At 36.9% G+C, this 16,352-nt stretch overlaps 1 protein-coding gene across 5 annotated transcripts in view; it reads right to left on the reverse strand.

Moving 5' to 3' along the window:
• Positions 1 to 505: 505 nt before the first annotated feature.
• DENND1B (DENN domain containing 1B) overlaps positions 506 to 16,352 on the reverse strand; it is a 277,522-nt gene continuing 261,675 nt past the window's right edge. For all 5 annotated transcript variants that reach the window (XM_059147015.1, XM_059147012.1, XM_059147017.1 and 2 more), the window contains 3 exons: positions 8,864 to 8,937; positions 7,701 to 7,917; positions 506 to 6,879 (listed from right to left, as the gene is read on the reverse strand). In XM_059147015.1, coding sequence (XP_059002998.1) covers positions 6,343 to 6,879; positions 7,701 to 7,917; positions 8,864 to 8,937 — 828 coding nt within the window. In that variant the 3' untranslated portion in view covers positions 506 to 6,342. The remainder of the gene's footprint in view (positions 6,880 to 7,700; positions 7,918 to 8,863; positions 8,938 to 16,352) is intronic.

Genomic DNA, 16,352 nt, shown 5'->3' on the forward strand with positions numbered 1-16,352 from the left:
CTTTTATTTATGTATTTATTTTTTTAAAGATTTTATTTATTTATTTGACAGAGATCACAAGTAGGCAGAGAGGCGGGCAGAGGGAGAGAAGGAAGCAGGCTCCCCGCCGAGCAGAGAGCCCGATGTGGGGCTCCATCCCAGGACCTTGAGATCATGACCTGAGCCAAAGACAGAGGCCTAACCCAATGAGCCACCCGATGCCCTTGTCCTTGACTTTTAAATCAAAGGCAATAAATACAGTTGTTGAATTTGGACAGCCCTGCTGTGGTCTATCTAGTGACATTCTACTTACCTATTCTATGATTTTAGAGCCTGATAAGGTTAGCTGACAATACAGGAAAGAATGGACACCTCTCAGACTTGGCAGGAAGAGTCAGGCTGGGATTTATACTGTGGCAGTTACAGAGTTCAGAGAGGAAAATGGCCGGGTCCTATAGCACCCGACCTGGAGCACTGAGGGGGATAACTGGCTAATTAGCAAAGAAGAGTCACCACCATGCAAAAGTTTCATTATGACCAATTTTATTTCGTAACTGCATTGTTGGGCACTTTATGGTAGTATGGAGTTCATCCAAGATTTATGTTTGCATATTTTTCAAAAAATTCCCCAAACAATACTTCGATGCACAATGTCCTCCCAATAGTAGTCAGCTTTCGAGATGATTTATACTGTAGCCTCCAGGATGCGAGAACAGCGAAACAAATCTCAATGCTGGATAGGTTTTTTAACAGGTATCTGTCACCATGTCTGGCAAAAAGCTCAAGACTTTTAGTCCTCTTAAACAGTTACTCATTTAAAGCAAAAGAAATAAGCTTTGGGAAAATTCTGTTTCAACCTCCCACGTACCTTTTGATATAAAGAAGACTTAATGCACATTCAGTTGCAGACTTCATGCGGTTCATACCTGTTTGCTGTAGGCACTGCTGTAAGCACTACACCAGGACAGACTGAAGCAATCTCGTTTTTGGTATAGGATCACAGAATGGTTTTCAAAATGAGCACGTGGAAGTTGCACTGCCCGAGGGATGGTGACGGGATACTTGGGCTACATTTACTAACAGGCACAGAGTTCCAGTTCTGTCCTGTCCTAAACATCACAGAACCGACCAGAGGGCGGATTCGTTAAGGTACCTCATTAAGGCTCTCATCTGGGAGGTGAAATAATACGGAGACAAAAAGATACCTAGAGGTTTCTCACATCATTTGTGACTATGCAACCTTTTTTAAGATGAAAGACTGTGTATTTTAAATTACTTAACTGAAGTACATTTTGAAGAAAACAGAGCTTTCTGAATAGAAACCTTCAGCTGACACTGCTGCTGCTCAGTACCTTGTTTAATTTTTGGTATGTTTGCATATCGCATCGAGAGCTACAGATTTTCCACAGTGCTTTTCTGCCTCATTCAAGTACAATAAAAGTAGAAATCTATAGAAGCTCTAAGGTTAAACAAACTGTACATTATACAAAAATTAACTTAATTTATAGACAGTCAAGAAGTATTGGCAATGCCCTTTATAAATCTTACCAAAGAGTCATCACAAAGGATATTACAATCTATGTATGTGGTAATCACCATACAAATGCCATTTAGATTTATGTGGTACAGAACTGAATGTTTGTTAAATGTACACATGTAGAATCAGCATTTTGCACTATATACATTTCTTTTAAAGTAATAGTATTGTCAATACTAACCAAAGGTTCAGGATTTTCTTATTGCATATTTACTGTTGCTGAGGCAGTTAGTTATAATACAATAATGCAATATCCATAATTATTTTAAATAAACAAAAACATTTCTCCTGCCAACAATATAAAGAATTTTCTAAGATCATACAGAACGTTGCTACATACAGCTTTACACAAATACTGAAAAACATGACCTTAAGGCATCTGCTAGAAAAGCAGATGTGCAAATTTATAGGAACTAAATTATGCAGGAAAAATATTGCACAAAGTCCTATTATTTTCAAAATTAAATAGGCTTCTTTCTAAATACACATGATTTGCTATATCATGACCAAATAAAAATGTTAATAACCAGTTTGCTCAAAACAATTCTGCCTCTTAAGTAAGCTTTAAGAAACAGACACGAAGTATCAGGCTCGACACAGGGAAGATGGGAGTCCTCACACAGAATCTGTGAAAGCTATTTCCTTAGATGATGAAGTGCTTTGGGGAATTAGATTTGGGTATTTATTCCACTTTCTGAAATTTGTGTTCTGACTTACAAATATCTACCCAGAGTTGGGGTCTTTTATGCTAAACAAAATGGTATTTGCACTAGAAAATTATTGATGAAAATAATTTTTTGCTGAAAATCCAGATTGTCTAGATGAGAAGGAAGGTCTACTGCTGATTATGAGAATATTCACAGTTTTCTCCTCTTGATCAGGACTCTTCACGTTATTAAGAAACAACTAATTCATGAACATTCCTGAATCCTCTTATTTAAGAAACAACTAATTCATGAACATTCCTGAATCCTCTTATAAGGATATTAGTACAGAATCCAAACAACAGCACTGTTACATACACTTTTAATTGAAAAGGTGGGGACAGGGGGCGGGGAGCAGGGGGGCGGATGTCTCTAGAGAATGCTATTATCAAGATAAAGACAGTAAAAACTAGTTTCCATCAACATGCACCCACACCCTCAGTTAATCCTAAAGTAAGTGAAGCGGCCTAAGTCTTGCGAAGGAGCATCATTCCATTCTAGAGCCCTGTGTTGCCTGGTCAAAAGATTGAGCAGAGTGGGGAAGAGAGAGAATCAGAGAAACAAGGACACTTAGTTTCTAAGAGCTTCAAAGTCTGTCCTTTAAAAGTAGGTATCTTCAATAGCAGCATTATTATACTTTGTTAAAATAATAAGGAAAGTTAATGAAATTAGAAGTGGTACCGTGTTCTACACTTAGAGCATATTTCAGATTCAGCAGCTTTAAAGGACTTTTTCTAATTTTGGTGTTAGAATCTTGGGCTAATAACTTCTGAGCAAAATATATTATTATTATTCACAGAGATTTGTCACTTCTTTTCCTTTTAATTGGCCCCTTCAGAGTAGGGACCAAGTTATTATTTTATTTCCTTGTAGCCCCAGTTCTTGTACCTTGCATATGACCAGTACAAAGAGTCGATAAATATTTCCTAAGTGTGATGAGTTATTAATAGAAAAATCATCCTGCTATGTTTTGGTGCTTCCCTAAAATATGCTAAAGTAGGTAAACCATCAAGATTTGCCACTTAACAACACACTGATCTAACAAAACAATAGCTCCTAAATTCACACGTGACTTTTCTATCCCTCCCCCCAAAATATCCCGGATGCAATATTTAAGGACAAAAAAGGTAAAACCTAGACTGGGATTCAGGGAGAATCATTTAGAGGCCACATAGAAGACTATGCATGAAAGCCAAAGACTTACTCATTTATACAACTCTGGAAGAACAGGTAAAACTTCTTTGAAAAACAAATCCAAACAGCAGAGGGTTTTACAAATATTTCATTTTGATATAATAGAAAAAATGAACATAGGAAAAAATAAAATAATACTTTTTTCAGGATTCACCTTAATTTCACTTCATTCTCCCTATATCCACCATAATACTGGGAAGTCTAGCTTAAGAGCAGATTGAACACTCAAAATATTAATGATTTGAAATACTAATACTTTTGGAGTAGTAGTCTCTTGGATAGTAGCCTTCTGGATTTTTTCCAAGAAGAACATATAGAGCTTTTGTTTTTGCTTTTGTTTTTCAACAGAATAGAAAAGCTGATTTTGCATGCTAAAATAAGGCACAGATCCAGTTCAAAATACCTTGATGCAAATGCACTTGTGAGTGGCTAATTTTCCTCACAGTAACAGTCTTGTAGTCAAACATCTCATGAGGTGACCAGATGATAGAAGAACCTCCATTTCTGAGGCCATGATGTTTATTAAGCAAATTTTACCTATGCTACACTCACAATTATCTCATTCTTCAGACTATGAATTCTGAAGGAAAACATGTTTCATTCCAATAGTCAAATTAAAAGATTTCTTTTTTTTTTTTAAATTACGAAGAAATATTTGCCAAGCAGATTAACAACCAGGGTGACCTTTTTCCTTCTCATTTAAAACAGCTCTTCTGATAAATCTGCTTTTATTACATGTTTCGGCAAAGTGAAATGGAATTTGGTAATGAGTATATAAAAGCAAAGTTTGACAAGAACCATGAGTCTTACTTTTGTGTTAATAAAATAAGGATTAAATACTTTTTTCCTTAGTATATACTGACTCCCTCCTTATAAGGAAAACAAGATTTCTCTTTACAAACATGAATGAATAATTATGCCCAATAAAACATATCTGTTTAGGTTTTGGAATGTAGCTTAGAAAAGAAAAAAACTTGGTCATTTTCTTTAAATTATTTAAAGACTGACCTGGATAAACATTTTTAAGCAATGTTTTTAACAAATCACCTTCTGGGATCTTTTACCTGAAAACTAAATTCTTCCAGGAAATATTTTAGGGAACCAGTCCTGATGGGGTTCTCGAATGGTTTCTCAAAACCCTTTTCTAAAATGACAACTGGGGATGTACAGAATATATAGTGAATATACAAATACCAAATGAAGCATAACATCACTGTTTTTTTTTCCTGACATTTTCCCCGTCAATCTATCCTATCCTGAAGCAGTCAATGTGTGATGCCTTCTGACATGAATTTCAATGTTCAGCAGTGAATTTGAGGGAGAAGAGACAAGTTTCCTATGTAGAAGAATTCCAAATGCTTTATGTAGATACTCTACTATAAGGGAAAGGAAGCAAAAAGCCCTACTCCTTAGGTGTGGGCTATACACAGTGATCTCCTTCCAAAGGCTCGGGCACACAAAGGCAGGGAAAAGAGTATAGTGGAAAAACCTGACAAACACCACCTCAGCTCAGTTATCAAAGTCAACATCAACACTCACAAGTCATGCTGACATTATGTACCATGGTTATGGTATAATGAAAATGACACTTTACTTCTGTAATCTTCCTCCTGCAAACCCACAATCACAGTATAATTGTAAGAAAAAGAGCAGACCCATTCTAAAACAGGGACACTCTATAATATATTCGACCAGCAGATCAGTCCTTTTTAAACCTATCAAGGTCATCAGAAACAAGGAAAGTCTGAGAAAATGTCACAGCCAAGAGGAATCGAAAGACACATGACAACCAGATGTAATGTGGTATCTAGAATTAGATTCTAGGATAGAAAAAAGACATCAGGGAAAAACTAAGGAAATCTGAATAAAGCATGGACTATCAATATTGGTGCACGAATTGTGGCAAATGTACCATCTCAATGAGAAATATTGATCACGGGAAACTGTATGAGGGACATAATGGGAACTCTCTGTACTGTCTAATTTTTCTGTAGATCTAAAACTTTTAAGATACTAAGTTCAATTATTTTAAAAAAGTAAATTTGAGATGATAAGAAACATTTTGCATTACTACTTAAGAAAAAAAAAAGAAAAGACAGGAACATTTCTTTATCAGGACAGTTCGCGTTACATTTGGCTTTCTGGGGCTGGGTTCCTAGACAGCAAAGGCATACAGAGAGACTGAAAAAATTTTAAAGTGTCTCATTTGTAAACAGAAGTCATTAATTTCACATTGTAATTCAGCACTTCATATATTTCACTGAGTGAAAGGTCAATATGTACCTTTATACATTTTGGAAAACATGGCTGCAGTGTCCACAAGAGAGCTTTTCAACTTTGAAAAATGAATTTTGTCCTTGATGCAACGAATAGAAAAAGGCATTATTGCTCTGCAGAACACTTATAACTTATCCTTCAAAATTTACAGATAATTCCATAAGTTATTAAAGTATGCTAAATATAGGCTTAGGATTAAGGCAGTTAGTAGGTCAACAGTTTCAGCAGTTTCAGGCTAGTTTTGATAAGTTTTGATATCCTGATCAGTTCATGCTCGACCAGATTAGTATAGTAGCTACTTATTATGTGCAAGGGTTATATATGTATATTAGTTTAAATAAAATGAATGGCATTAAGCACCAAATACTGGGAAATCATATGTTTGACATATACTTCCATGAAACATACACACTAGTACCTGATTTAAGAGCACAGTAGGAGAATCAGCATTACATTTAAAAATCAATTGATCATGTATACTCACGAGATGAATGAGTGGAGAAAATGTATGCTCCAAATGCAAAATAATGTTTAGACAGTACCAAGAATTGTCATCCTTACAAATAATTCTGTTTACTACAGAGATTACCAGGAATCCTAAAATGTCTCCACAGAAGCATGGATGCAAGCGAGTGACTCCTAATCATTGATTTAAGTTTGGTTTCCACTTGCGTTTTCTTCTGAAATGTTTAAGTCTTGCTGGAAGGCAGATGTCAAGTGACATAAGGACACCACTTCATGAAGCAGTCCAGTATCTCCTGAAGTCTCTTTGGCTTCTTTCCCTTCTTTCTCCCAAGGAACAAAAGTAGATGAATGTCGCCCAAGGCTGGGTGTAAGCAGATCGTCTGAAATCTGGCTTAGTGTTTCTTTCTTTTCTGGTTTAGCTTTTTCATTTTCAGAAACTTCAGGCGAAGCTAGCTGGAGAGTCAATCCTGAAGCAGAAGCTGCCTTTTCCATGACCGCAGGCCCCCTCACATTGTCAGCACTGAGGTATTTTTCATTGTTTTCCTCTTTTAGGATAAACAGAGAATCTGTTAAGCCGCTGGAGGAAACCCGCTTCCGGGGAGAGGGAGGAAGGTGTTTGCCATGGAGGGCACTGTCATCTTGTCCCAGATGCCACTCGGTTTGATCACCAGAACCACTGCAAAGCAGGGCCAGGTTATTCTCACTAGGTGCATTGGATGCATTCTAAAAGGAGAAACAACACATTCAGAAACATTTTAATGAGATTATAATGTTACATTAGCATTTTTTTTCCATTTTGAAATAAAATATTAATATCTTTCAAGGCTGGCAACTTGGGAGATCCCCCCAGAGGAAATACTGCATCAACAGTTAATTCTGAACACCTGCAAATGGCTCTATTAACAAGAAAATATATAAACATATACAATTTTTTATTTGTCAATTATACTTCAACAAAGCTGAAAGAGCAAATGAAAAGAACTTGCCAACCGCCCTTCCCCCCAACCCCTAAATAGACCAACTACCTCAATGCCAAGTTCTGGACTGACTTACAGTCACCACAGAGTGGCCATTACTCATACTTCCATCTCTAGTGTTTTTAAAACATTCATATAAGTTTGTTTAAAATACTTTTCATTTTTGAAGCAATATAATGAAAAAGCACTTGAGTTGAGACATCTCTTAAACATTTTTTGAAGATCCAGGAAATACAGGAAAAAAGTGGGAACACTTCACATTTAAATAATTCCCCAGAAAAGCCTAGTCTAAAACTAGACTTAAGAGAATATTACGGCTTGAAAAAAATTATTTTCAATGAATGACAATAACCACCAGAATTTGATACATAAATGAGAAAATACTGGAATTCTGAAACCAGAAATAAGTCTTAATAATTAAAATTTCATATTTTTGAAGATCTGACTACTCACCTGTTTGTTAGAGGTTAAGTGCTTCGATCAACTAAGATTATAACATGAGGCAATTCACACCCAAGGGTAAGAATGTTTTCATTTAATTTTATAGGTTGAAAAAAATCAACTAACCGTAGGTTTATAATCAATATCATCCATTGATCTGAAGAAATCCAAGCTCTTAGCTGCTGCTAGCTTTCCTTGGTCTGAGCTGTGTGTGCTCAGTGTATCTAAGATTTCTCCTAGGAGGTCCATTTCGCCTGAGTAAGGAGTCTTTACTCTTGTTTCAACGGAGTCATCACTTTCATAAAAATAAGCAGATGCTTCTTCTCCATCTTCAGAGGACAACCTGAGGGAAAATGAAGCATGTGCTAGCCATCCCACAAGCCATCCAGTTACATTCAATGAGTGAGACAGTCTTGAAACCAAAGTGCTTTTCAGTGGAACCACAACAAAATGGCGAATTGGCTCAAGGCCAAATTCTTTACAGTGATGTGTATAAACCAATTCAAACAGGGGAACTTTTGAGTATGTGCACTATGAAAATACAAACAAACAGCTATGGGACCTTAATCAATCTGGAAGTAGAAGCAGTGCTTTTCACACAGTCTAATTCTGTGGGATTTGGGACGTTAGCCTTAGAATAGTAGATGGAACATTTGGAAACTTTGCTATAGCCCGACTTCACATTCAGTATTTGTATGTGGTTTCCCTTTATTTATCCACTTGTTTTAGAGAAGAATGCATATTCCTTAACGGAGAAAAAAGACTGTGCTTTTTGTCACCCCCACATAAGTTTAAATTATTAAAAAAAAAAAAAACCTAAATGTCTACTATTATTATTTCCCTTAGTTTATAGTGAAATTAATTTTTAAAACTTTATATTAAAATTTCCTCTTCTGATATCACCACAGATTTAAGCCCCTCCCCTTCCCCAACTTGGTTTAATGGACATTTCTTACTGTTTCTCCCATTTAACCTGCCCCTCTTCACTAGCAGAGTAGGAGCCTAACTTAGGTGGGCTTCTATTTCCCCTTTAACATGATCGCAGATATTTCTGTAGGCTTTACCGCTTTCCAAGAACAAGATATTTCAGGTCTATCTTGCTTTCCCATCTCAAGATTCGTTCCCCCTGAGACTCCAAGGAGCACTGGTTCCTTTTGCTGAACAACATTGCAAGGGAGCAAAATCCAATCTCTAGGATTATACATCCTTTGAATTATCTTCTAAAATCCTAAAACTTCTGCTTTTCAGCCACAACACTTAGTAGGACACTAAAATCCATCACGACTTACTTGCTCGCTCTCTCGTCATAGTCATCGTCATACACAGCACTGTCAAGGCTCTTCAGGGGTCTTTTTAGGCGTGCCTAGAGAGAATTGACCATAAACTGGCATTAGTAGTTAAAATAAGTCTTTTTCATGAATTCTAAAGGAATAATTTGATCCAACAAGGAATACTTTTAAAAGAAATAAGAATTCAGGATTTTTTTAATATTAACCAATCACTTGACAAGCTGTGGATTAAGAAGGGGAGGGAATCAGACAACTGATGTCAACATTTACAGCTCAAACCAACAGACTAAAATCAAATCACTGGATTGAAAACACACACACACACACACACACACACACACACACACACATACTGCTCTAGTCTGCCAGTCCCTGGTTTAAAAATACTTGACTTATAATCAATCACATCCCCATGCACTTATTCCCTACTTTTAATAATCATCAATATTTGCCAATCATTTCTTTTATCTGTCTCCCCAATTATTTTAAGGCAGTACTTCTCGATACTTAACGTACATATAACTCTCTTGGAGATCATGGTAAAAATGTAGCTCTGACTCTACTGGGTTCTAAGGATGAGGCCAGAGTTTCTGCATTTCTAACAGGTGAAGTTAGTGCTGCCGGATCTGAAGGTCTCACACTGAATAGCAAGGTTTTGAACCGAATGCTAGACAACCTATCATTTCACCTGTAAACACTTCAGTATATACCTTTAACAGATGTCATTATTATACCATACAAATTAACAATTTTCTTTAACATCCTCTATTCTCAGACCATTCTCATATGCCCTCATGATCCCTCCCAGATATTTTAGTTTATGTGGACCAGAATCTCAACATGGTTAACACCATTTGGTTGACATGTCTGTCAAGTCTTCTGCAGAGACTATCAGTTCTGCCTTCCCCATCCTTTTGCTATTTGTGTCCTTGAATATGTGATATTTTTCCTCTTCCTATAAACTGGCAGTCACATCTGGAAGCTTGTTTAGATTCAGTTTCTGGTTTTTTGTTTTTCTTCTGTTTTTGGCAAGATTATGCTACATGTATTGAGATGTGTTTTTATACTGCACACGTAACCTTAAGATGTCTCACTTTTGGTGGTTCTAAGATCCATTAATGGCTTTAGGATTCAGGTTAGCTGATACCATCCATTATGAATTTTTTTTCACTCGATGGTTTTAGCACCCAACGATAATCCTTGGGTAAATAAATTATGCAGAAGGGGCTTCAAAATTATGCTTTTTAAAAGCATTCCTTCTATCTTTATTTGTTGGCATTCCACCAAGAGTTTTGTTCTATTGACTATTTGGCTATTCTGAAATATGAGGTGTACAGTAGAGGTAGGATAAATCCTTGATGCTTTCCTTTAGTTCAACAATTTCCAGAATAATGAGCTTATGCCTACCAGTCTCTGAAGGTGAGCTGTGAGGGCTTTTAAAAAGTCATCATCATCTGTATATATTTGACATGGCTCAGCCCATCACAGTTGTTGTTCTTGATTTTTAAAAAAAGATTTACTTAGTGGAGAGACAGAGAGAGCATGTGAGTGCAAGAGTATACATGGTGGGGAGGAGGGGCAGAGCAGGGGGAGGGAAAGAATCTCCAGCAGACTCTGCGCTGAGTGACCTGGGCGCCCTTCTTGATGTCTGATCAGTCTAGACTTTTGAATGACACCAAAATTATGTTTTTAAAACACAATCATTAATGCTTTTTAACTTTTAGAGATACGTCTTGAATATTTGCAGGCTAAACTATGTGTGATGTGCTACTTTACTTCAAAAAAAGCCAGGGTTGGGACAGGATCACAGGAAGGGCTGAAATAAGACTGACCATACATTGATAACCGTTGAAGCTGTACTTTTGAAAGGTATCCAGGTATCCAGGAATCTTTTTTTTTTTTTTTTTTTTTTTTTAAGATTTGAAAGAGAGAGGGAGCAAATGGGAGGAGCAGAGGGAGAGAGAGAGAGGGAGAGAGAGAGAAGCAAACTCCACATGGAGCATGGAGCCTGATGTGGGGCTTGATCTCAGAACCCTGAGATCATGAATTAAGCCAAAACTAAGAACCTCATGCTCAACCAACCGTGCCACCCAGATGTCCCATGGTACGTAGGAGTTCTTCTAAGCTTTTTACTTTAACATGTTTGGATTATGTTAAGTGTTCTATCTACAATAAAATAATTTTTTAAGGTTTTTTTTGTTTTTTTTTTTTAATGGTCCCATCTTAGGTCAGTGTTAGCCCAGTCAAATTGGTTCCTGTGTCCTTTAAACATGATCTCAGAAGCTCTTTAGTAAGCTTGTTCATTTTGGCCTAACATAATGTTTCATTTCAACTTATGCATTTTCTGCATCAGACATGGAATCAGCCACTTCCTCTACAAGTTTGGCTCTTTCTTTTAAGTAGGCAATGACATTTAAAAGGCCAGAGTCTGGGTGCCATGGGTGCCCATGGCTGCAAACCATGTTTCTGAATGGACGGCTGCAGGCTGAATTTGGAGACCTGAACCATTGTATTGTCAGAGGACTAACTTTCTGTCTTCCAATTCTGATCTCCACATCTAGGTAACTGTTTTCTTCTATTGCAGCCGTAAAGAATAAGCAAATGTCTGGAATCTACAGTACTTGATCCTTACTCCTCCCTGTCCTCTATGCCCATGCCGGCAGTGGCAGGAAGGGGAAGAATGAGTGCACAGAAATACATCTTTAACCGCTGGTGGAATGTGTAGAGCGTTTCTCCAGGAGTTTGGTGATTAGCTATGTATTTGGGTGTAAACTATAATATCATTTTACGACAAGTTTAAGGTATGTGAGTTAAAAAGAAATTTGAGGAATGGCCTAGTCACACAAATGCCACTTACAATATTATTTCTGAAGGGAAAATACATTTTATCCATCCCCTCCCAAACTCACAAAATACAGTACAATTCTTTGTTTCTAAATACAAGTCATTATTATTACATTGACATCCGTATATGCTTAACATTATGCCAGCTAGGGGTCATGCATTCAATTTTTGCAAAAACAAAACAAAACAAATCAGAACTAAAACCCAACAAAACTATGAGGGAGCTGAGACTTCCTGCTATTATTTAAAAAATAATTTTTGACTATTTAAGAATCAGTACAAGATATTAAATACATAGCTTAATATTTATGCTTATAAATACTTTGGAAAGAATTCTCATATACACACCGTGGGGCTAGGGTCTAGGAATACAGAGTAGCATTAGGCTGAGTCTTTGCCATTAAGGAGCTCAGAGTCTAAAGAACCCCATGATCAATCTGGTGGTATACCATGAGGCTCCATAATTTACCCAAGGCCATACACCTTATCAAGAACAGGAACCAGAGCCAACATATTTCTCTGCTGCATTGCTGGTCCCTTGTTCATTTTCTTTCACAATTTACTTTTATATTCTACATCTGCCTGCATATACTAGAGATTCTCAGTTGTTTTATTCTGTGTTGTTAACCACAACTTTTTTTTTTTTTATGAAGCTACTCACATAAGCTTCACAAGTATGTTTGAATTTGGTTTTTTATTTCCTAACTATCAATTTCTAAGTAGAGATGTTGTTAAATGGTATATCTTGTAATGAACTTTCACAATAGAATTAAAACCAGAAGTACAACGGATCAGTATAATATTCTATTTTCTATGAGTGTTAAGATTTGTACTCTCTAAACGCTTAGTACCTGCATGTACAAGTTGTTTATCTGAAATAAGCTCCTAATTAGTCGTGACTGGATCTGTATCAGGCAGTAGGAACTGCAGTCTCCATATATGAAGTGACAAGATCCAAACACATAATCAGTGTGTCACGTGCTTGAGGACATCAAATTACATAATTGGTTACGGTCACACAGGAAAAACAAAGGAAGAAAAAAGTTACAATTTGATTAACGTTCAAGACAGAGAAATATGGCAGCTTGTGTAACAAGAGCATCATCAGTTTCTGAGCTTTTATGAACCCAGATTATCCCTCCATTACTGTTTCTGGTGGGCTGGGACTCGGGCACCATGCTTTCAGAGGAAATAAAGGATTGTTTCCACTACGCCCAGAACACACAACACAAGGCAAAAAGACCTGGTCACAATTTTGTAAAGAGAAGTCTTTTATGGATAATTGATAGCAAATAAGCTTAGAGCACAGAAAATATTATAGCCAGTTATAGTACATCTTTACCTGGGTTCACAAATCATGGATACATTGTTACTGAAAACCTGCACACTAAACTGAATCGAAACTGAAATATAAACAACTAAGAAAGAGAAAAGTAATCTCAATACACAGAATAAAAATAAAATACATACACTTTTTTTTTTTTTAATAATACAACTGACCTTTGGGAAGAAGTATAGATTTTTTTTTTTTTTTTTTACTATAACAGTAATGAACAGGTGCAGATGCCAGTGGAATGAGTTTTGTATATTATATGTATTCAGAGGAAAAAATCTCTATTTAAGATCTGGACAGAAATCTCACAGGAAGAAGCATGGAACAGGGAAGTTTGCAAGAGGAGATAAACGCTTTCACCATAAATGATTATGTCCCACTTCTTGAAGTAAACTCCAAGACAGTCATAACATGGCCTATAGTTAGGAACAGATGCTTTTTTTTTTTTTAAAGAATGATTATGAAGTGATTGAGAGATAAAGCTATACACAGTCAACATGGTAAGAAAAAAAATTGGAGAATAGGAAAAAAATAAGTGGATTCCTAAGGAAGAAAAAAAACCTTAAAAATATTTTTTCAGGGGCACCTGTGTGGCTCAGTGGGTTAAAGCCTTGGCCTTTGGCTCGCATCATGATCCCAGGGTCCTGGGATTGAGTCCCACATCGGGCTCTCTGCTCAGTGGGGAGCCTGCTTCCTCCTCTCTCTCTCTGCCTGCCTCTCTGTCTACTTGTGATCTCTGCCTGTCAAATAAATAAATAAAATATATATATATATATATATATATATATATATATATATATTCCCCCCCCAAAGATCTACTGAATGATGTGACATTCTGCATGCATGTGGGAATTTAGTGGACAGCGGGGCAAGCTGGTCACCGCCTGGGTGTCTGCTGTTTGCCATTATTTAGGCTCTTCCCTTTTCTGCATTTTGAAATCTGTGTAGCTTTTATCATAACTTTTAAAAAATATTTATTTATTTGAGAGAGAGAGAGAGAGAGAGAGTCTTCCCTTTTCTGCACTTTGAAATCTGTGTAGCTTTTTAAGTAACTTTTAAAAAATATTTATTTATTTATTTGAGAGAGAGAGAGAGAGAGAGAGAGAGAGAGCGCACGCGCGTGCAGGGCACAGAGGGAGAGAGAGAGAATCTCACGCAAACCCTCTGTGCTGAGCCGGGAGGCTGACCTGGGACTCGATCTCACCACCCTGAGATCACGACCTGAGCTGAAATCAAGAGTTGGACGCTTAACTGACTGTGCTACCCAGGTGCCCCCATAACTTTTTATAAAAAGGTTGAAGAGGCTTTTTCTTTCCTGGTCAGAATACCAATAATAGCCTGGTTTTTAAAATTTATTGCCACAAGGGACAGAACTGTAATGTTGTTTTTGCTGCCTCCAATCTTTAGGGCTTGTTAATGGAGTGGGATGACATTTTCTGGGTGTCTGCAAAGTTAGCCACCAGACTCTTTTAATCATAAAATTCAAGCTTTTCAGGTTCTGGTATTTTAAAACATGATTACTGTTGTAGGAAATGGAGGTACTATAGTTAATAATTAGGTCACACAAAAAAGAAAAGAGTTACATTGTATACATTTTAGCACTTGGTATGGCACTTATTTTCATAATCTCAGGCAAAATCCCTTGGTCTGTTATTTGTTTGATACCAGTGACCAAATCTAACTTAGAGATTAATAAATTCACTTAAGTAACATTTTATTTAGATAAACAATACTCATAGAAATGTACAGATAGAGTTTCTGTCAATGAAATATAACCATTTCAACCATTAAATATCTCACCATACACATAGGTTAAAAAAAATACAACTAAAATTAAGAGGATATCTCTCCATCCTTCAGCATCCCACAGTTTAATTTTTAAAACCTAAATACACATTTACCAGAATATGCCTCAATGTTCCTTTTAAAAAAAAAAAACAAAAAAAAAACCTTGTATCTGGTAATTTTACTCCCTTGGTTGATTAAAAGCATTAATTTCCTCCAAGGTAAAAGTCAAACTTCTTGGCATTAAGGAGAGACTCCCATCCAAACATGATCAAGACATTTTGTCTTTTTCCTTTTGTTCTTCTCCCCACCATGTCTAACTGGCCACCACCCACTACTTTGCCACAACAAATGACTTGTTAGTTCCCATACAGAATTCATCTTTAAACCACTGCACATAAGGTACCCTTTGTCAGAACTTACCTTCACTTTCTTCTTTGCTGGAAAAAAAAATCCTACTCATTCTTCACTACATAACTCAAATGTACCTCTGTAAAAACCTGCTCTTTGTGTAGCCACATATTTGGCAAACACCTGGCCAATGGATTAATGACGCTGTATTATTTGTTTATGTGTCTGCCTGCACCACTGTACCCTGAGCTTTCTGTAAGCAAGAGCCACGTCTCACGCTTCTTTGTGACCTCTGGGCTCTTTTGTATGACTTCTCAGCATGGAAAACAGAGGTATGGATATGATAGGTGCTTAATGGTTGTTTGTGGAATAAAGAGATACCAAAGAGTCAGAGAAAGATGAGATGTTGCTGCTGCTTTGTTTTCAGAAAGTGCAGAGTAGGAGCTTTTAGTTGGTTTTCAAGAAATATTTGTTGAAGAAAACAACAAAAAAAGGATAAATAACTTTCTTTGTTTTGCTCTTCATTTATCAGGTCTTGCAAGTCTAGGCCCTTGGCCCTTGCTCACTTCATTTAATTTGTTCTAACCCACAAGGCATTGCTATGGCCTTCTTTCAATCTCTTATATTTTCCCTGACTTCTTCTACCACAGGACCTTTGCACATGTTGATTTCTCTCTCTGAAAAGTTCTTCACTTACATTTATTCCCTGTCCCTATGCCTACTGTCTGTACATATCTATTCTCATTTGAAAATCTAAGTCTCTATTATCCTCTCTGCAGGATGCTATGGCTTCTAAACTGCTGATAGATCTTTTTAAAAGGCAAACTTAACAATACTACATTCCTCTTTAAATAAATTCAATGGTCCCATACAATTTTGAGGATAAATCTCATCCTCCTTACCTTTGCCCAGAGGGATCAGGCTGAGTTAATCTCTTTGAAGGTTCCATTTGCTATACAGGTGTCTGCTCCCACACTACCATGCCCCCTTCCTTGCTTGTATGCTTCCCAGTGTCTTCTGCCCCTGACCTACACATGTTGATGTATCTACAAGAACTTCCTTTTCCATGGTGTTTCCCCTCTTTTTCTAATTATCCCTCATGCCTTGGCTCATGAGTTCCACCTTCAGGAAATATTTCCTCATTCATCATCAATTCATACGGCACCTGGAGTACCT

Source organism: Mustela lutreola, chromosome 14 (genome assembly GCF_030435805.1).
Source record: "Mustela lutreola isolate mMusLut2 chromosome 14, mMusLut2.pri, whole genome shotgun sequence".
Lineage (NCBI taxonomy): Eukaryota > Metazoa > Chordata > Mammalia > Carnivora > Mustelidae > Mustela > Mustela lutreola.